This window comes from Dendropsophus ebraccatus, chromosome 5 (assembly GCF_027789765.1).
Source record: "Dendropsophus ebraccatus isolate aDenEbr1 chromosome 5, aDenEbr1.pat, whole genome shotgun sequence".
Classification (NCBI taxonomy): Eukaryota; Metazoa; Chordata; class Amphibia; order Anura; family Hylidae; genus Dendropsophus; species Dendropsophus ebraccatus.
The window spans coordinates 22,091,295-22,112,595 of NC_091458.1; the positions used below are offsets into that span (position 1 = coordinate 22,091,295).

The window sequence follows — 21,301 nt, forward strand, 5'->3', positions numbered from 1 at the left end:
AGGAGGTCAAGGCCCTGCTGAAACATATGCAGGAAAGTCACATCATTCAGCCGAGCAGGAGCCCCTGGGCCTCACCGATTGTGCTGGTAAAGAAAAAGGATGGGACCCTGCGATTCTGTGTTGACTACAGGCGCCTCAATGCATGTACAGTCCGGGATGCCTACCCATTACCTCGAATTGAGGAATCCTTGGCAGCGCTAGGCCGTGCCAAATTCTTCTCTACCCTTGACCTGGCAAGTGGGTACTGGCAAGTGCCAATGGCAGAAAAAGACAGAGAGAAGACTGCCTTTGTTACACCTATGGGACTGTATGAGTTCCTCCGCATGCCTTTTGGACTGAACAATGCACCAGCTACATTCCAGAGGCTAATGGAACTGTGCTTGGGTGATCTGAATTTTGAATGCCTGCTGATCTACCTAGATGACATAATCATCTTTTCATCAAGTTTTGCGGAACATTTGGAGCGGTTAGACGTGGTCCTCGGCCGCCTAGAGGAGCATGGGCTGAAGTTAAAACCCACTAAGTGCCACTTGTTCCAGAAGAGCATTGAGTATCTAGGTCATGTGGTAACAAGGCAAGGAGTCCAGCCCATAGACTCAAAGATTCAGGCCATTAAACAGTGGCCCACACCCAGCAACAGCAGTGAGCTTCGGGCCTTCCTGGGGCTGGTTGGATATTACCGGCGATTCATCAAGGAGTTTGCCCAGGTAGCAGCGCCTCTGTATGCGCTCCTCCAGGGGTGCTTGCCTGGAGATACAAAAGGAAAGCCATTCGTCTGGGCTGAGGAGGCCGAACTGGCCTTTAGGGAGCTGAAGAAATTGTTGACCAGTGCCCCTATCCTGGCCTATGCTGATTTCACAAAGCCATTTGTGCTGCAAACTGATGGAAGCCTGAGGGGACTTGGAGCTGTACTGACCCAAGAGCAAGATGGTCAAGAACGAGTAATAGCATATGCCAGCAGAACTCTGCGGGAGAGTGAGAAGAACCCCGACAACTACAGCTCCTTCAAACTTGAGCTCCTGGCAGTGGTGTGGGCGGTGACAGAAAAGTTTGCGGACATCTTGACAGGAGTCGAGTTTGTGTTGATGACTGACAATAACCCACTGGTTCACCTGAATAATGCCAAGCTGGGTGCCTTGGAGCAGCGGTGGGCAGCTCGACTTAGTAAATTTAACTTCAAGACACAATACAGGCCGGGGCGGAGTAATGCTAATGCAGATGCCTTGTCTCGTAACCCGTTGGAGAATCCCAGTGGCCCCACAGACGAAGAGCAGGAAGAGGTCGAGACCCCCCAATTTCATGAAAGTGCCTAAACCACTGAAGAGTGCTCCGGTTCAGGGGGTGGAGCAGGCTGTCGAGATCACTGCGGGAAGGTCCATGGAGGAGTGGCAGGACTGCCAACAGCAAGACCCACAAATTGCCAGAGTAAGAGAATGGCTCCTTACTGATCACCAGCCAGCGTACAGGGAGTGTGAGACCTTGACATCATTTGGAAAGAAGTTGTGGCTGCAGAGGGGCCGTCTGACCTTCCGCGAGGGAGTCCTATGCAGAAGAGTACAACTCCCCACAGAGATTGGTCCCACCTGGCAAGTAGTAATACCAGATAGTGAGGTAAGGAACGTAGCTGAGTGGATGCATGAAAGGAAAGGGCATTTTGGACCTGCCAAGACTTGGGCATGGCTACAGAGATTCTTCTATCATCCTAACTCACAAAAGGTGGCCCAGGACATTTGCAGAAGCTGCCGAAACTGCAACCTAGCAAGAGCTGGGGATCAGCAGGCCCCAATTGGTGTTATACAGACAAGCTACCCACTACAACTTGTGATGATGGACTATCTTACAGTAGGAGAGTCCCCGAGAGGATACAAGTATTTGCTGGTCATGGTGGACCACTTTACGAAGTTTGCTGTAGCGGTCCCCACCCGGGACCAAACTGCTGAATCAGCAGCACAGTGCCTGTGGAAAAATTTCATTCTGCCTTATGGCTGTCCTACACAACTGCACTCTGACCAAGGGGCTTGCTTTGAAGGAAGAGTGATAGAGGAGCTCTGTCGGTTGTACCAGATTCGGAAGACACGCACAACACCCTACCATCCACAGGGAAATGGCGCATGTGAGCGCCTGAACAGAACCCTTCTACAGCTCTTGAGGACACTGGAGGAACAGAAAAAGGAGAGATGGCCAGACTACATTGCAGAGTTAGTGTGGGTGTACAACAACACTTTACACTCAGCCACCGGTTATTCACCCTTCTTGTTGATGTTTGGGAGAAATGGGAGATGCCCTCTGACCATGATGATGCCTGACAGTGGAGAAGGTGAAGGGTGGACCCCTGAGACTTGGATGGGAGACCATCGGAAGAAGGTACAAGAAATGTACGACCTGGTCGCCCAGCGCCTTGGCCCCCGCACATTACCAGCAAACAAGAAATTGAAGGAGTTGCCGTTACAGGTGGGAGATCGGGTAATGGTACGCAATCGAACAGCCAGAAGGGCTGGAAAGCTGCAGTGGCGGTGGGAAGTCACGCCATATGAGGTGATCCGGCAACCCAACCCAACCATACCAGTGTATGAGGTAAGACCGGAGGGTGCAACTGGACCGATGCGCATAGTGCATCGAAATATGCTTAGACCATGCACTTTTCTGAGAAGAGTTCCTGAACCCCAGCCAGAGAGTATCAACATGCCCACGGTACCCTCTGGGGAAGAGGAATGGTGGGTACCACCCCAACCAGATCCAACCCCCTTGGAAAGAAGGGAAGATATGCAGCAAGAGGAGAACAACGCTCCCTCTGTGGAGCCTTCAGTTGAGCTAAGACATTCTGGACGTGCTAACTTTGGAAGGATGCCTGCACGTTATGAGGACTATGTCTTGGGTATGCAGGTTGCCGGGACGGCTACCCTCAAACGAGGGGGGGAAGGTGTAATGCCAGAAGGTTCTGCTGCAGTATTAGAGCATAGAGGTTGGATGTTATCACCTCCGTCCAGCAGAGGGAGTCAGTTCCCAGCTAGGAGTAACAGAGGTAACTGGGGAAGGAAAAGCCAGAGAATCAGGAAGTGTGACCCACCCAGTTCCTGTAGAGAGAGAAGATTCCAGTGCTGGAGGTCAAGGGCAGTGACCCGTGGCAGAGCTAAAGAGATCTGTGACAAGGTGATCCACAGAAAGCAGGACAGCTCAGCCAGGTCCATAAGAGCTACAGCAGACAGAGCAGTGTGCAGCAGTGAGGGAAGAGAGCAACACAGCCCAGTGCTAGCAAGTGGAGTGCAGAGCACCTGGGACAAAGAGACACTGACACAGGAGTGTCCAGCCAGCCTCATCACTGCAGCAAGGAGAAAGGTACTGCTCAGGGGAGACAGAGCTGGTGCTGCAGGGGAGTCCATTGTTACCAGCAGAGTCAGGAAGTGGGGCCCCCTGAGAGACTGTATATAGTTGTGCTACACCACATAGACTGAAGTGATATCCTCCCTGCTACTTACCTAGCTTCATAAAGAGACAGTGTTCCTGTTCAGTAAGAATCTACCTGTTATACAAGTTAAAGAATTGGTTGTACTGCTGAATTATCTACAGTAAAGTTATCCCAACATTACTCAGCTGTCAGAGTGAATTTGTCGCCATCCACCTGCACCCCTTACAGGGTCACTGTGTACACACATTACATTACTGATCCTGTACTGATCCTGAGTTACATCCTCTTTTAGGCCATGTTTACACAACGTAAGTTAAGTATTATTCACGGCCCTTTTTGCCAATTTGCAACATGGCCGTGATTAATACTTAACTTACATTGTGCTGCAGCTAGAGGGAATCCCGGCCGGAGTGTACACACATAGGCTCCGGGCCCATGCACCATTGTGTGCAGTGGGGAATTCGGATGAGGGCGCACACTGATATACCCGAATCCAAATTCATTAGTAGTGAAGATCATCTGCAGTACCCGCCGGGATGATCTTTAGTAACACTGGCCGTTCAGCGATCCAGCCGGGTCACAGAACGGCCAGTGTTGTACGTAATGTAAACATGGCCATATACTATATGTATGCTTATGCAGGTAGGTGAATGGTTGGAAACAACGTGTAACCTTGTGTCTCCACTTATCGCCAATTCAGGAATAGTCTGACCTTTAGTGTTCTTGAATTTGATGACTATAAAGAAGATCACCCCCTTATCTCCAATCCCGAGACATTTCCATACCCATTGGTGACTTCTTCTCGCAGCTCATCTCGCCGCCTTCCCCTTTGAACCCGGAGGGCTTTAAGATTTATCTCCCTTGAAGGAATCTTGTAAGAAAACATCATCACTAATAATAATAGGAAACAAAGCTAAAGCCACAATAGGCAAAAACAAGTCACACAACAAACATAAAACCACATAAAATACATGAATGCTGAATTATTAAAACCTACACTCTGGGGCTTGGAGGGGCAAAGATCTAAGAGACGTGCTGTTTCAGGCCATTTGGGAGGAATCCATATTTTACTGCCTACATATTTATCAGGGCGGCTGGTTTGCCAATGAGCCCTCGAGGGAATGGAAAAGCCATAGACACGTGGCCCGAAGGCACCGAGGTGGAAAAGCACAAAGACTACATAGCAGCGAGAGATGTAGGAGTATGGCCGCCCCTTTATGCCTCCTCCCCGCTACATCTATGAATCTCAGGGAGTGGATGTCGCAGTCAATGACATACAATGTGCTGCCTCTTTCTATCACTTTTTATGACTTTATTATACGCTTTCCCCTCCGCTATCATTGTCTGTCATATCCCAGCTTCTCAACAAATGCTAAATATCTCCTGGGTTCAACATGGAAGATTGAAACAAAAAGAAAAGCTCATTATCCGCTTCTTCATTTCCATGTGGTTTTATAATAGCCTCAAAAATGGCGGGCCCCTATGAGTCTCCGGGGCCCCACGTGGCACAGCGAAGAGTTAATGATTCATGCAGGCCACGGTAATGAGTTACAAGTAGTCGGTGTTACATGCCATGGTGTAGGATGCCCTCCGCTTCACCCGTACGTTGTCATCAGGCCCCATGGTTAATGTTGTACGCCGGGCACACAATTACATACATTATTAATTCTATTGGACAACGCTGGATGGATGATACATCTGAGATTCCAAATATTACAAAGAGAGAACAAACAATGACACAATACACAGCTAAACTATACATAAATGTTACATATATAATATTTCCTGCACTGATCCTGAGTTACATCCTGTATTATACTCCAGAGCTGCACTCACTATTCTGCTGGTGGGGTCACTGTGTACATACATTACATTACTGATCCTGTACTGATCCTGAGTTACATCCTGTATTATACTCCAGAGCTGCACTCACTATTCTGCTGGTGGGGTCACTGTGTACATACATTACATTACTGATCCTTTACTGACCCTGAGTAACAGTAGGGATGACAGGAATCACATCCTGAGCGTGCGGGTTGCATCTGCTGCAAGCTGCACTTAATTTTTTTATTGAGCGCTGGTGTAAGATAGCAGCTTATTTGGAAGCGACGTCCGGCCTCGGACACAGATAGCGGGTGTTCTCTTTCCATTTTGCAGAAAATTGAAAGCCTTAATGTAGTGAATGATGGGGGATCCAGATTACTGCAGAAGCAGCAGGGTCTCCTGGAAGAGATGCACAGAACAGGAACCTAACCGGACGCTGCTGGGAGCCAGGCCGGCGCGCCTTGTTATTTCCAGGTTCCTGACACCACATGAAATGAGCAGAAGGACTCCCCACCGCGGTGCAATCACTTAGAGTTGGCGGGAAGATGACAGTGTGGAGGAATTGCAGCCTTATAGCTCTGACCTGTTTGCTCCCGCTGCTGCCGGCTGCAAGGATTTAATGTATATAACATAGGAGTAGCGGCAGATGGGAGGAACCTAGTCATATTCTATAGGATGAACATTATACTCCACTGTGTATATATAATGGATGTCTCTCATGGTAAATTAAAGGGGTACTCTGGCAAAAATGTTTTCTTTCAGATCAACGGGTGTCAGAAAGTTATATAAATTTGTAATTAACTTCTATTTAAAAATCTCAAGTGTTCCCATACTTATTAGCTGCTGTATGTCCTGCAGGAAGTGGTGTATTCTTTCCAGTCCTCTCTGCTGCCTTCTCTGTTTGTGTCAGGAACTGTCCAGAGTAGGAGAGGGTTTCTATTGGGATTTGCTACTGCTCTGGACAGTTCCTGACATGGACAGAGGTGGCAGCAGAGAGCACTGTGTCACACAGAATAAAATACACCACTTCCTGCAGGACATACAGCAGTTGATAAGTACTGGAAGACTTGAGATTTTCAAATAGAAGTAACTAACAAATCTGTATAACTTTCTGACACCAGATAACTTAAAATAAAAACATTTTTCGCTGGAGTTCCCCTTTAAAGTAGAATAAGATTATGTCCACATCTGTGTTGTGGTTCCCATTTATAATGGAAATACTGATTTCCGGTGACCCCCACAACCAAACACTGAATAAGACGGGACAGCGCCATGGCCAGTGATTGGCTTAGCCCACTCATCCAATCACTGGCCGCCGGGTGTCCTGTCTCAGTCAGTAATTGGCTGAACAGGGTGGAGATGGCTGGAGACACCCGAGACCAAGAGGAAGACACCGGGGGAGCACGGACAAGTGAGAATTTTTTTTTCTTTGGATTTTCAGCCGCAAATTTGAATTTGTTCCAAACTTTGCAAAAAGTTTAGTTTGGTAAAAAAAAAAAAAATTAAATTGCAGTGTGTTTGTTTGGCTGGCTCTCCTTTATTCTGTAGGATTAGGGGATTACAGGGGACATTTCCCCTACAATCTATAGATTAGTAGGAATCCCAACCAATCAATATATTATCCCTATGATATTGATAAGATATAACATGCTTAGATGGGAATAACTCTTAAAAACTTCTATCCCGTCAGATTGGGCCTTTTACAAACTCCCATCATGCCTTTTACAATTCCCATCATGCCTGGGCAGCCAAAGCTTTAGCTTTGGCTGTCCAGGCATGTTGGGAATTGTAGTTTTGCAACAGCTGGAGGGTCAAAGATTCCCCATCCCTGATTTAGAGGGATGCTTATTCATGTAATACAAGCATAGCTCAAGTCTGCCAGGGTAATAATTACTTGCATAGAGAAACTCTCCATTCTAGCTAATATGGGTATGGGACGATCCCAAACCCACTTTATGATGGCCATATCAACGTCATAAAACAAAATATTTAACAATAACAATTGGATATGAACGCAACACGATCATACTCAAGTCCAATCATTCGGCATCTGATTATCAGTGGTTGAAGAAGTTGGATGCAGCCCTAAGAAGTTCTGGAAAACATGGATGCTGCCTACGGCCTATGGCTGTATCGATGTTTTCCAGGGCTCCCTAGGGCTGCATCCAACTTCTTCAACCACTGGTATTTAAATGTTGAACCACCAAGCTGCACTCATCTCACTGTTCCCGCTGCAGGCATTGTGACGTACACTGCCTGGGTCGGGGACCCCCCGATGCTCTCCCGAGCAACCGAGCGTCTCATCGGAGAAGCTAGGCTGCCGGAGAGCGACAGAGGCTTTGGGTACTACCAGAGCCTCCGTCATTCTCCTGAAGCTCTCCTGGCAGCCGAGAGTCTCCAATGAGATACTCGGCTGTTCCGGAAAGCTTCGGGGGATCCCTGGCGCAGGCAGTGTACGTCAGACTGCCCGGGCCAGGAACGGGCAAGGAAACGCGCGGAGGTCGGGAATGGGCCCCAGGTGAGTTAACTGGTTGGGGGTTTTTTTATAATGGTGGCCCCAAACGGGGGGGATGTGGCCATTATACCCGGCGTATAAGACAACCCCTGACTTCTAAGAAGATTTTTTGGGGTTAAAAAGTTGTCCGTCTACGCCGGAAAATACGGTAATAGAAAGTCATCGATGTAACCAAACCATAACGGCTAGATGTAACCTCAGTGCGAAGAAAAGCCAACCAACATCCAAGCCAACCAATGCTCTTATACGGGATCTGTACAATAAATGTTCTTCTCATCTCCAACAATACAAAAATATTCTGCCAGATTATATAGTATTCTATGAAATTGGGAGCCCAATGTAACGCCCGGAGTAGTGGATCCACTGGACCGGCACCAGCGATGGCACAAACCTCACCAGGGAGCGGAGTCTAAGGGGCCGCTGGTTTTCACCAGAGCCCGCCGCAAGGCGGGATGGACTTGCTGCGGCAGGCGACCCCCAGGTCGCTACCCCTGGCTTGGTTGCTGGTGTCGGCAGGCGAGGCGTGGCAGGAGATGGCACAGGCAATAGTCTGCAGATGAGAGAGCACGTGACTGGCTGGACACAGGAACAGGTGGAGTGACAGGGGAACAGGAACCAGGAACAGGGACAAGGGACCAGGTAACGGACAGGACTCAGGAACAGGGACTAGGGACCAGGTAACGGACAGGACACCGGAACAACAGGGAGCTGGGCCAAACGCTATGGGAAGCATGTAGAGGCTCCAACACAGGGGACAGGGCATGCTGGGATTTATAGGGGAGTGATTGGTGCAACTACCAATTAGGAGCGCACTGCCCCTTTAAATCTGAGACAGCCGGCGCGCGCGCGCCCTAGGAGGCGGGGACGCGCGCGCCGGCCGGCACAGCGAGAGACAGGAGCGTGGAGAGGTGAGGCGCCCCCCGGGGCCGAACGTGTAGCAGCGCCGGGTCCCTGCACCGGGACCCCGGCAGTTGCATAAGATGGGAGGAGGTCGCGGCGGCGGCCCGGAGCATGGGACGCCGCCGCGGCCGTGACAGTACCCCCCCCCTTTGGCCTCCCCCTCTTTCTAACCTGCAGGAACCTTTTGATGAGATCTTGGTCCAGGATGTTAGCCTCGGGTTCCCAGGACCTCTCCTCAGGACCAAATCCTTTCCAGTCCACCAGGAAGAACCTTCTACCTCTGACAGTCTTCATAGCCAGAATGTCCTTAACAGCGTAGACGTCGTCAGAGACGGCTTGAGGAGCAGAGAACGAAGACCTATCGGAGAACCGGTTTAGGACCACTGGTTTTAAGAGGGAAACATGGAAGGAGTTCGGAATCCGCATAGTGGGGGGTAGGCGGAGTTTGTAGGTGACAGGGTTGATGCGTCTTAGCACCGAGAAAGGACCGAGGAATCGAGGGCCCAACTTGTAGCTGGGGATCTTGAGTCGGACATATTTGGCCGAGAGCCAGACTTTGTCACCTGGGAGAAAATTCGTGGCAGGTCTCCTCTTCTTATCAGCCTGGTCCTTCATGCGTTCCGAGGCTTTGAGTAAGGACTGTCGAGTTTGTTCCCGGATCGATTGCAGGTCAGATAACAACTCCTCCACGGCTGGAACTTCAGAGGATGGAGAGAGAGGCAGAGGAGGACGAGGATGATGCCCGTAGACCACATAGAAAGGGGACTTGCCTGTGGAAGTCGAGTCCAAGTGGTTATAAGAGAATTCTGCCCATGGGAGTAGATCGGACCAGTTGTCTTGGCGGCTTGAAACAAAATGGCGTAGGTAGTTGCCCAGAATCTGATTGACTCTCTCCACTTGCCCGTTGGTTTGAGGATGATAGGCCGATGAGAAGTCCAGCTTCACTTGGAGTTGCGAGCATAGGGCACGCCAAAATTTAGAGACAAATTGAGAGCCTCGGTCGGACACAATGTGAAGAGGAAGTCCATGCAGGCGAAAGATGTGTCGGAAGAACAACTGAGCCAGACGAGGAGCAGAGGGCAGACCAGGAAGGGCCACGAAGTGAGCCATTTTAGAAAAGCGGTCCGTCACCACCCAAATAACTGTATTGCCCGCAGATGGAGGTAGGTCAGTGATGAAATCCATCCCAATGTGGTGCCAGGGATGATCCGGGACTGGCAAGGGCAATAGTAGGCCGGCAGGTCTTAGACGGGGAGATTTATTCCTGGCACAGACTGCACAGGAAGCCACAAAATCCTTGACATCCTGGAGGAGATTGGGCCACCAGTAATGACGGGAGATCAATTGCCCGGTCTTTTGGGCTCCTGGATGCCCGGCTACCAAAGAGGAATGCCCCCACTTCAAGATGCGTTTACGGAGTGCGGGACGCACATAAGTCTTCCCGGGAGGCAGTCTCTGCAGAGCAGAAGTGGCAACTGGTACTAGGCGGTCGGGAGGTATTATGTGACGAGGAGATTCCTCTTGCCCCATGACATCGGATGCTCGGGATAATGCATCGGCCTTTAGATTCTTCTCGGCTGGACGGAAGTGGATGGTATAGTTGAACCGAGAGAAGAAGAGGGACCACCGAGCCTGCCTGGGATTGAGGCGTTGAGCCGATTGGAGGTAGAGGAGGTTCTTGTGGTCCGTGTAGATGTTAACCGGGTGTTTAGCCCCCTCTAATAGATGACGCCACTCCTCCAGTGCCAACTTAATGGCCAGGAGTTCACGGTCCCCAATGGTATAGTTCCTCTCGGCAGGGGAGAAAGTCTTGGAGAAGAACCCACAGGTTCTGGTCTTGCCTGATGTGTCCCTTTGCGAGAGAACGGCTCCTGCGCCCACAGAAGAAGCATCGACCTCGAGAGAAAACGGCCTGGAGACATCCGGGCGGACTAGGGCAGGAGCGGAGGCAAAGGCAGACTTGAGGCTATTGAAGGCTTGTTCGGCCTCTGGAGGCCAACGTCTGGGGTCCGCCTTCTTTTTAGTGAGAGCCACAATGGGTGCGACCAGGGTAGAGAAGTGAGGGATGAATTGCCGGTAATAGTTGGCGAAGCCCAGGAAACGTTGGATAGCTCTAAGTCCCACAGGGCGTGGCCATTGAAGGACAGCTGCGAGCTTGGCTGGATCCATTTGTAGGCCCTGATCGGAGACGATATAGCCAAGAAATGGAAGACTGCGCTGATGGAAAACGCACTTCTCAAGCTTGGCGTATAGATGATTGGCCCGTAGTCTTCGTAGAACCTGACGCACTTGTGCCACATGAGTCTGCTGGTCCGGGGAGAAGACCAAAATGTCGTCCAAATAAACAATGACGCAGACATAGAGGAGGTCTCGGAAGATATCGTTCACGAATTCCTGGAAGACCGCTGGGGCATTGCATAGGCCGAATGGCATGACCAGATATTCGTAGTGCCCATCCCTGGTGTTGAAAGCGGTCTTCCATTCGTCTCCCTTACGAATTCGGACCAAGTTATACGCTCCCCTGAGATCCAGCTTGGAGAAGATCTTTGCTCCACGAAGACGGTCGAATAGTTCCGGAATAAGCGGAAGAGGATAGCGGTTCTTAACGGTCACCTTATTTAAACCCCGATAGTCTATGCATGGGCGGAGGGAACCGTCCTTCTTCTGAACAAAGAAAAATCCGGCGCCAGCTGGAGACGTGGATTTGCGGATGAAGCCCTTTTGTAAGTTCTCCTGGATGTAGGAGGACATGGCTTCAGTCTCGGGCACAGAGAGAGGGTATACTCGACCACGTGGAGGAGAAGACCCAGGAAGGAGGTCTATAGGGCAATCATAGGCCCGATGGGGTGGTAGTGAGTCCGCCTCCTTGGCCGAGAAAACATCGACAAAGTCTTGGTAGTCCTCCGGTAGCCCGGATAGAGGCTTGACACAAGCAGGTGACCTTGTAGAGCACTTGGGTTGAGGAGATCTCAGACACCGGTTATGACAGTCCTGACCCCAGCTGAGAACCTCCCCAGTTCTCCAGTCCAGCTTAGGGGTATGGATTTGCAGCCAAGGAAGCCCCAGCAGGAGGTTGGAAGAGGAATGGCGCAAGACATAGAAGGAGATCTTCTCCTGATGTAAGACTCCCACCTGGAGGACTAGGGGTGCCGTCTGGCTGTACACCGCTTCGGTAAGAACCTCCCCCGTAACCGAAGAGATAGACCGGGGTTGGGCTAGCTGGATCACGGGTAGCCGCCATCTTTGGACCAACGAAGCAGAGATGAAACTGCCAGCAGAGCCAGAGTCGATGAGGGCAGTAGTCTGGAAAACTTGCCCAGAGGGTGTCTGGATGGAGACGGGCATAGTCAACCTTGGAGAGGTGGCATTCACACCTAGGGAGGCCTCTCCCACCGGACCTAGGTGCGGGCGTTTCCCGGACGCTGAGGGCGTTGGGGACATCTCTGTCGATAGTGATCCGCGCCACCGCAATAGAGGCAGAGATTCTGGTCCAGTCGACGGTTCCTCTCTTCAGTCGTCAGGCGAACACGTTCCACCTGCATAGGAACCTCTGGAAGCGACTGGGACATAGGAGCAACAGGATTCTGGAACACCGGTGCCAGCCGAGGATGGCGACGGGGCAGACTCAGACGCCGTCCTTGCCGAACCTCCTCCTCTCTCTCGGAAAACCTGGTGTAGACTCTGGTAGCCAGTAGAATAAGATCGTTCAAGGAGGTAGGCAGATCCCGGGCAGCGAGCACATCCTTCACTTGGCTGGACAGGCCCTTTTTAAAGGTGGCAATCAGAGCGGCCTCATTCCAGTCTAGTTCCGCAGCCAGGGTGCGGAACTGGATGGCGTAATCACCAACGGAGGAAGTCCCTTGGGATAAATTGAGGAGAGCAGTCTCAGCCGAAGACGCACGGGCAGGTTCCTCAAAGACCGAGCGGAACTCGTCCAGGAAGATTCGAAAATTGGCAGCAACCGGATCATTACGGTCCCATAGTGGCGTGGCCCAGGCCAGAGCTCTTCCCTCCAATAGGCTGATAATGAAAGCCACTTTAGAGCGCTCGGTGGCAAACTGACTGCTTAAAAGTTCGATGTACATGGTGCATTGGGTCAGGAACCCTCTGCACAACTTGGGGTCACCTCCATATTTACTTGGGAGAGCCAGTCGTAGTTTTGAAGAGGCTGCCGGAGGTGATGACTGCTGAGCTGTGGTATGCTGTTGAACGGCTGCAGTCAGTTGTTGAATCAGCTGTGACTGTTGCTGAATCTGTTGAGCCTGTAGGGCGACCACTCGGGCTACCTCGCGGATATCAGGCACCTCGCCGGGATCCATGGTTGGAGCCTACTGTAACGCCCGGAGTAGTGGATCCACTGGACCGGCACCAGCGATGGCACAAACCTCACCAGGGAGCGGAGTCTAAGGGGCCGCTGGTTTTCACCAGAGCCCGCCGCAAGGCGGGATGGACTTGCTGCGGCAGGCGACCCCCAGGTCGCTACCCCTGGCTTGGTTGCTGGTGTCGGCAGGCGAGGCGTGGCAGGAGATGGCACAGGCAATAGTCTGCAGATGAGAGAGCACGTGACTGGCTGGACACAGGAACAGGTGGAGTGACAGGGGAACAGGAACCAGGAACAGGGACAAGGGACCAGGTAACGGACAGGACTCAGGAACAGGGACTAGGGACCAGGTAACGGACAGGACACCGGAACAACAGGGAGCTGGGCCAAACGCTATGGGAAGCATGTAGAGGCTCCAACACAGGGGACAGGGCATGCTGGGATTTATAGGGGAGTGATTGGTGCAACTACCAATTAGGAGCGCACTGCCCCTTTAAATCTGAGACAGCCGGCGCGCGCGCGCCCTAGGAGGCCGGCACAGCGAGAGACAGGAGCGTGGAGAGGTGAGGCGCCCCCCGGGGCCGAACGTGTAGCAGCGCCGGGTCCCTGCACCTGGACCCCGGCAGCTGCATAAGATGGGAGGAGGTCGCGGCGGCGGCCCGGAGCATGGGACGCCGCCGCGGCCGTGACACCCAAGTATCGTTTCAGGAGAAAATTTAGAAACATGCAGAAATATCTTCAAATCTTTATATATTTTTTTTAAGCAGGACAACACATCAGTTATTGAACATCTATCATCCATGACAAATGCTTTTATATACAACGGTTTGGAACCCTACCTGTCTTGGCATTGATGGCAAAGAAGTTCTGAGGGTTCCCACTTGTGATCTTGTAGGATAACTTATCGCTGGTGTTTGAATCAGGGTCTACAGCCTGGACCTGGAGCACAGACACATCTTTGGGGGAATTCTCCATGATGGTAGGATAGTATATGGGTTGTGAGGTCAAAGGAGCGTTGTCGTTGACGTCTTCGACTTCAATGTAAACCTCAATGGTAGAGAAGAGAGGGACGACACCTCGATCGGTGGCGTAGATTGTGAGCCAGTATGAATTGGTAGTTTCTTTATCTAGAACGTCTGCAGTGTAGATAACTCCTACAAGACAAGAACACATAGACATAGCATGGTTAGTGTATAACAAGTCAAATGTCAGTATCAGTGAATGTATTTCAGTAGGACCACAGTCATCAACTTGTCATTATATTAGTAGTCAAAGTACTTTTTTTGCCTGTGGAAGTAATATCAATTATGTATGGGTCATGACTAGAGATGAGCGAACCTGGAGCATGCTGGAGTCCATCCGAACCCGAACATTCGGCATTTGATTAGCGGTGGCTGCTGAAGTTGGAAAAAGCCCTAAGGCTATGTGGAAATCATGGATATAGTCATTGGCTGTATCCATGTTTTCCAGACAACCTTAGAGCTTTATCCAAGTTCAGCAGCCCCAGCTAATCAAATGTCGATCATTCGGGTTCGGATGGACTCGAACCCGGTTTGCTCATCTCTAGTCATGACCCAAAGATCGGTTATGGAATGGTCCCAAAGATCGGTCAAGGAATGGTTAATGGGCCAATGGACTAGTCATGGGGTGTAAGGATCAGTCATGGACTAGTTGATTGGCCCATGAATCAGACACAGACTAGTCAATGGGTCCAAGGAGCAGTGTTGATTGGCCCAGGAATCAGACATAGACTAGTCAATGGGCCCAAGGTTCAGTCATGAACTATCTGTCTAGCTGCCTATGATGATAAGGAGGAGACTGCCCAAAAGTTTTCACTACAAAACATGAGGTCTCTGCTTATTATTAGACCGAAAGTTCTTAAAGGGGAATGCACAGGATGGCAAGGAAGAAGGTATGTCTCTTACCTTCCTCCTCTGTGCCGTTCCCGTGCCGTCTAAGCAGTATAATCCTCGACCAAAAGCACCGGTATGAGAACTGCCCTGCCTCCATAGCGGTGAGCCCCCCCTTCATTGATTATCAATAGATGCAGTGGGCTGGCTCCGCACTATGAGTGCAGGCAGTGCTCCTAATGGTAAGACAAGTAGGCATGAGACAAGGCAAGGAAAATGCAGCGATTTTTAACGATTAACGACTAATGATAAACGATTGCAAACAAAATTTTTATCGTTAACCTGAAATCGTTCATCATATTACACAGAACAATGGTCATTAGTTACGATGGTTACTATGATCGTTAACTCCTTCTGATCCCAGCAAAACAATGAACAATGTGCAATTACACTAAACGATTAGTGAACAAATGCCGAACTTGAGCGAACGATTGTGGAATTACAGCGAACGATTAATGATAATTTTAGGTTCAGATCTAAATCAACGATCAAAGACATAAGAACGATGTTTCGATCGTTGCCTGCAATTACACAGAACGACAGTAATCGTCCCATGTAATAGGGCCCTTAGGCCTAGTTTACACATATCCAGCGATCCGGCGGCATTTTCCTCCGGTGCAGGAGAGAAGCACCGGAGGGAAACCCATCTCTGAACTGATCCCATTGTTTTCAATGGGACAGATCGGATGATCCCCAAGTCCTGCTGCCCAAGGTAGAGGGCTCTGGTGTGCTGCTGCCCCCCTACATCGATGGCCCCCTGTAATGCCGTATAGGAAAAAAACTGATGACAACTGATTAATAAACGTATGGCAACTGAAAGAACTGATAGAAACTCATAGGGGGAGATTTATCAAACATGGTGTAAAGTGAGACTGGCTCAGTTGCCCCTAGCAACCAATCAGATTCCATCTTTCATTCCTCACAGACTCTTTGGAAAATGAAAGGCGGAATCTGATTGGTTGCTAGGGGGCAACTGAGCCAGTTTTACTTTACACCATGTTTGATAAATCTCCCCCATAGTTTAAAAAAAAAAAAAAAAACGATAGAAAACCTGATGAAAACTGATGCCTTTTTGGCATCAGTTTTGACATCAGTTGTGGTAATTTTTTTTTGCAAAAAAAACGGAAACGGATGCAACATATATATGTAAACTAGGCCTTAGGATTGGGAGATGACAATGGGAGTGCTGGAGATGGAGGACCAGGGTTTTCTTATTCTTGGGCATCCGAAAAGTTTGGACCTCACTGATCACATGACGCTGAGTGGGTGAACAAGCCACCTTTGTAAAGTTCCATCATACGTTAACTGTCTGTATAGAGATATAGGAATGATCTCATATATAAACATATAGATTTAGCCTCCTACAGGGCATGCGGGGCCCTCACCATACAATCACTATGCTACTATATATAGCCACAGAGTATTCTTCCAAGTACTGAGAATTATAGAGATTTCTGATGCTGAAGGAGTGGCTATAATAAGACCCTTCTGGCCAGCACTTCACAACTGATGTATTATACTACACCCATACAGCCGGCAGACAATCCTGACCTACACTTGCTATAGTCTCTAATGGGAATTTGAAGCTTCCAGATGCCTCTATAATCCAGAGAGTCTCCATCTCAGATATATATTAGAAAGCAGAGAGTAACCGTAGAAGTAGACGAAACTCAGGAACGTGTTGGGCTAATATCCCGATGTCTGTGGGAAAGGGAAGGGATTATGGGTAATGCTCTGGTCTGGTAACCTAAGCTCACTACATTAATGTTTCAGCTGTCACACACTATACCTGACCAATAACACGGTGATGTGCGTGACGGCTATCTGAGCCTAATCGCTTCCACACTTGCACAAACAGGATCTGCTCCATAGATCTGCTCCGTAGACTCTCAATGACAGGGACCTTTACTGTGTATTATACGAGCCGCACTATAAAGGAATTGCTTAGTTTGTTTCTCCTTCCAAGGCGCTGAATGGATGGAGCGGGACCCATTACTTTATATTACACCGCACTTCTGGTCTCCAGTGTTCTTGGAGTCACACGTCTCCATATATCAAGTCATGAAACATTGTTATACTATATTATCCAAGCGTCATACCGGTACAAGAAATGACTCACGAACCCGAACACACAATAATAAGAGGTAGAGGTCTACACCTATGGAGAGAGACTGTCTATGTACAAGTATAACAAGATTATCTACTAACTGAGGGTAAAACCAACCCTAAAACATGGACGAGAATGAAGGAAGGTCCTGAAAGTGTTACCAGTGTTAGACTGGGGTATCTGGGGCCCACCATAGGAAATGATCCTGGGGGCCCACCAATGAAGACCCAGTGAGAAACAACATGTCAGTCAATGTTTGTGAGGGTCTAAGGCTGGGGGCCCACCGGAGGATCCTCCGGTCCTCTGGTGGGCCAGTCCGACACTGGGTGTTGCTTCTCCTTGAGGAGACTGATAGCTAATATATGGAGTCTTGTAGGTCATGCAATGCTCCCTGGGAAAAATATATGCAAATTAGCTCTCATCCAGAGTGAAGAAAGCCGTGTCTCTAGTTGGCACCATTGTAACTCACGCTACAGGGTTGGTCTCTTCTTGTGTATGTATATCGCAGCTCTTATTATAGTCCTTTCCATGGGTGTAACAATAGGTGGAGCAGCTTCTATGGGGCACTGAGGTTAAGTTTGCAGCCTTCTGCTATGGCAGGGTAGGTAACCTTGGCTCTCCAGCTATTGCCTTGGCTGTTCAGGCATGATGGGAGTTGTAGTTTTGCAACAACTGGAGAGCCAAGGTTCCCTACTCCTGTGCTATGGGGTATCAGATATATAGCGCTAATATTTATGCTTTGAAAAATACAACATATACTGCTGTTCCTGTTTCCAGTCTTTAGGTGGTGGGGAGGGCAATCTCGTTTTGCTTTGGGACCTTTTACAGCGCTACATGTGCTAAGAATGTTCCTGCCTCTTCAAAAACTTTGTTCAATTTCTATTTGGGAGACATGCGTGACTACAGGTCATACTATACGGCATGATATTGAGGGGGAAGCCCTGTCAGGTCGGTGCGCCTGTGCTATTACATGCACAGACAGCAAGTGGGAAAGAGAGGGAGGGGCTGCGGGAAGCAGCGATCCTTAGGTTGTCCGGGCTGCCCATTGAAGTCAGTGGTGATCTGCTACCACCACTCCTATTACACAGAGCCACATGCAGCAGACCATCACTGACACAATGGGGATTTTTCAACATGTTGAATGACCTATTACACCAAACGATCACCTGGAACGGTCAGTAATCGGCCAAGTACGGCCCATAATCGTTTTGTGTAATAAGGGTTTAAAGAAGCATTCCAGAATTTTTATTTGTCACCGCTGTGGACTGGCGCAAATACTCGCCAGCAATCATCGGTGACCCACAGCTTCGTTCCGGTCCTGCGGAGCTGCTCTTCTGTCTCCATATCAATTAAAGGGCGGAAGTCCTGAAGAATGCATTGGAGAGCGTGACTTCCGGCCTTCAATCAACATGGAGAGAGAAGAGTGGTGACGTGAATGTGCACGGGATTTGAGCAGCGCTGCAGGACCGGAATGAAGCTGCGCCGCGGGACACCGACCATCGCTGGTGAGTATATGCACCAGTGCGCAGAGGGGGGATACAAAGAAAAAAAAATTCTGCCACATCTGTATCTGCTCTCCATGTGGGCAACCATAGACTCACACTGGTGAAGCCATTGATAACAGCGATAGGAACACTAAAGACACTGTAATCTTTATTTGTGGTCATAATTATCAAATGGCTGTCCAAAAAGATGTTCATCAAATGGTGTCGTATGAACATAGCCTAAAACTTCACATTGTGAGCTAAGCCTTGATGCATAACAGAAATGACAAACCTAACTCTAGATAAATATCTACAATTGGCCTGTCTCCTCTCCGGAGCGGCTTTTACTTTTCTCTACTTCTGTTGAAAATAAAAAACGTGTTTTGTTATCCTCTGTTTTCTTGCTGGGTCCGGACCACCCCTGAGTGTTATCACCATTAGACGGGAGAATATGAGGCTCAGCTCTGCTACATAGGGGTGATGCCTATCACTGAATGGCAAGATTGTAAAATTCCTTAACAGACAGTAATGTAATTTTCCATAGGTTTATCTGTTGTGGAATCAATCACAGACAGTACCTAATAACATAGGATTTGATAAACTTGACTCCAAACTTTGGAATCAACAGGCAGTGGCGTAGCTACCATAGAGGCAGGGTAGGCAGGTGCTATGGGACTCTTGGAGGAGGGGGGCCCAGGCATGCACAGGGAAGATAACAGCCTCTTGTGTCTTTTTGCTTAACCATTTATGTACTGAAGTGTGTGTAAGTGACCCAGTGCTTACTTACATGTTGCAACACAAAAAAGGGTTAACAAGCAGAAGATAGAGATATTTGTTTCACTGCTCTGATAACCTCTGAGCTCTGTTCTGGCTGCTTGCCTCAATCAAGTAGGAAAATGTGCAGAGGTGAGGGGTTATCAGTGTACCAGCAGTAAAAGCAGATATCTCCTTGTCTTCTGAACATTGGGTCACTTACACACTGCAGTAAATAAAGGGTTAAGCAAAAGGTTGTCTGCTCCTGCACCTATGTATTTGGCCATAAGGGCTCCTAATGGGTCCTTATATTAAAAACAGTGGGCTTTGTTTTTGTGCGTAGGGGAGGGGGGCCTCTTACAATTTTTTTGCTATGGGGCCCTGTGAATCCTAGCTAAGCACCTGTCAACAGGCATTCAGTAGAGACCACAGAGAAAACACTTCACATGGACCAGTTATAAAAACTTAAATGGTTACGCCGGACAAAAAAAAAAATTCAGATCAACTGGTGTCAGAAAGTTATATAGATTTTTAAATTACTTTTGTGGTGGTTGTCAATCACGACTGTCCACAAGTAATCACACAAGTATAGCTGCTAAGTAACCACTATCACATCGGCTGTAAATAGAAACTGGCCCAAAACTAAGGGTGGTATTACACGGGCCGAGCAGGGCCCGATAATACCTGTAAACGAGCGCCGATCTGCTAGATCGTTGCTTGTTTACTGGATTTATTACACGGTCCGATAATCGTTTGACAAGAGCTGCAAGGACATAGTTACCGATGTCCTTGCAGCCCTTGCTAAACTGGCATACATTACCCATCCACGTTCCAGGGCTTCTCCTGCCGTCCGCTTCTCCCGGGGTCCCGTGATTGGCTGAGCGGCCTATCAGCTGACAAGCCGCTGTGAAGCTAGAGCGCGCACGGGACCCCGGGAGAAGCGGACGGCAGGAGAAGCCCTGGAACGTGGATGGGTAATGTATATCGTTAGTCGCAGGCCACGCACCGCTATTACAAGTAGCGGTGCGCGGTCGGCGCCCGACAAAAATAGGGTCTAACCTATATCAACGATCAGCCGATGATCGTTGTCATCGGCTGATCGTTGCATTTATTTCATGGAGCGATAATCGGCCGAATCGGGCCAATTCGGCCGATTATCGTTCCGTGTAATAGTACCCTAAGCCAGACTACCCCTTTGATTCCAGAGTGCTAATCTTTATCTATCTTTTTGAATTATTTAGCTATGATGGTGTATTTGCATTTGCCATTTATGCTGCTATTATCATGTTGTTATTATTATTATTATTATTATAGTGCTTGAAAAGCACTATAATGTAATCCGTATTCTTCTTCCGTTTCTTCTTCTTCTTCCAGCCATTTTTCTGCGCGTAATACAGCCCGAACCGCTTTGCGCACACACTCCGTTCAAACTGCGTTTCAAAGCCCTCGGCGGTGTGTGATGTGCTATCTATTTTTCGTTTCGATCGGATTTGTCTTTTTTAAGAAATTTACGTTTAAAGACCCCAAATTTCCCATAGAAAATAATGGCCCATTGCAAATAGTGGCCACACTCTAACCGCTAACAGCCAATCACAGCACATATGCAAATAGCAGCCGATAGGAACTCTAAGGTCTTGTCAGGCAAGGTATCACAACATCCACAGTAACATGTACGATTTTGTCTCACTGACATGAGTAAGATTGTCATGGTAACCGAGCAATGATCTTTACCATTATAAGTACCCAGATCGCTCTTAAAGGGACCCAGGTTGCTCTTAATGGGACCCAGGTCGCCCTTAAAGGAACGCAAGTCGCTCTTAAAGGGACCCAAGTCGCTCTTAAAGGGACGGGAGCCATGTCGCTCTTAAAGGGACCCAAGTCATTCTTAAAGGGACCCAAGTCGCTCTTAAAGGGACGGGACCCAAGTTGCTCTTAAAGGGTCCCATGTAGCTCGTAAAGGGATCCAAGTCACTCTTAAAGGGACGGGACCCAAGTTGCTCTTAAACGGAGGAGACGCATGTTGCTCTTAAAGGGACCCAAGTCACTCCAAAAGGTATGGGACCCATGTCGCTCTTAAAGAA

At 49.1% G+C, this 21,301-nt stretch overlaps 1 protein-coding gene across 5 annotated transcripts in view; it reads right to left on the bottom strand.

Annotated features, from left to right (window-relative positions):
• Positions 1-21,301, bottom strand: part of FAT3 (FAT atypical cadherin 3) — a 485,754-nt gene that overhangs the window by 219,225 nt on the left and 245,228 nt on the right. For all 5 annotated transcript variants that reach the window (XM_069969660.1, XM_069969659.1, XM_069969657.1 and 2 more), the window contains exon 4: positions 13,806-14,120. In XM_069969660.1, the coding sequence (XP_069825761.1) occupies positions 13,806-14,120 (315 nt within the window). The remainder of the gene's footprint in view (positions 1-13,805; positions 14,121-21,301) is intronic.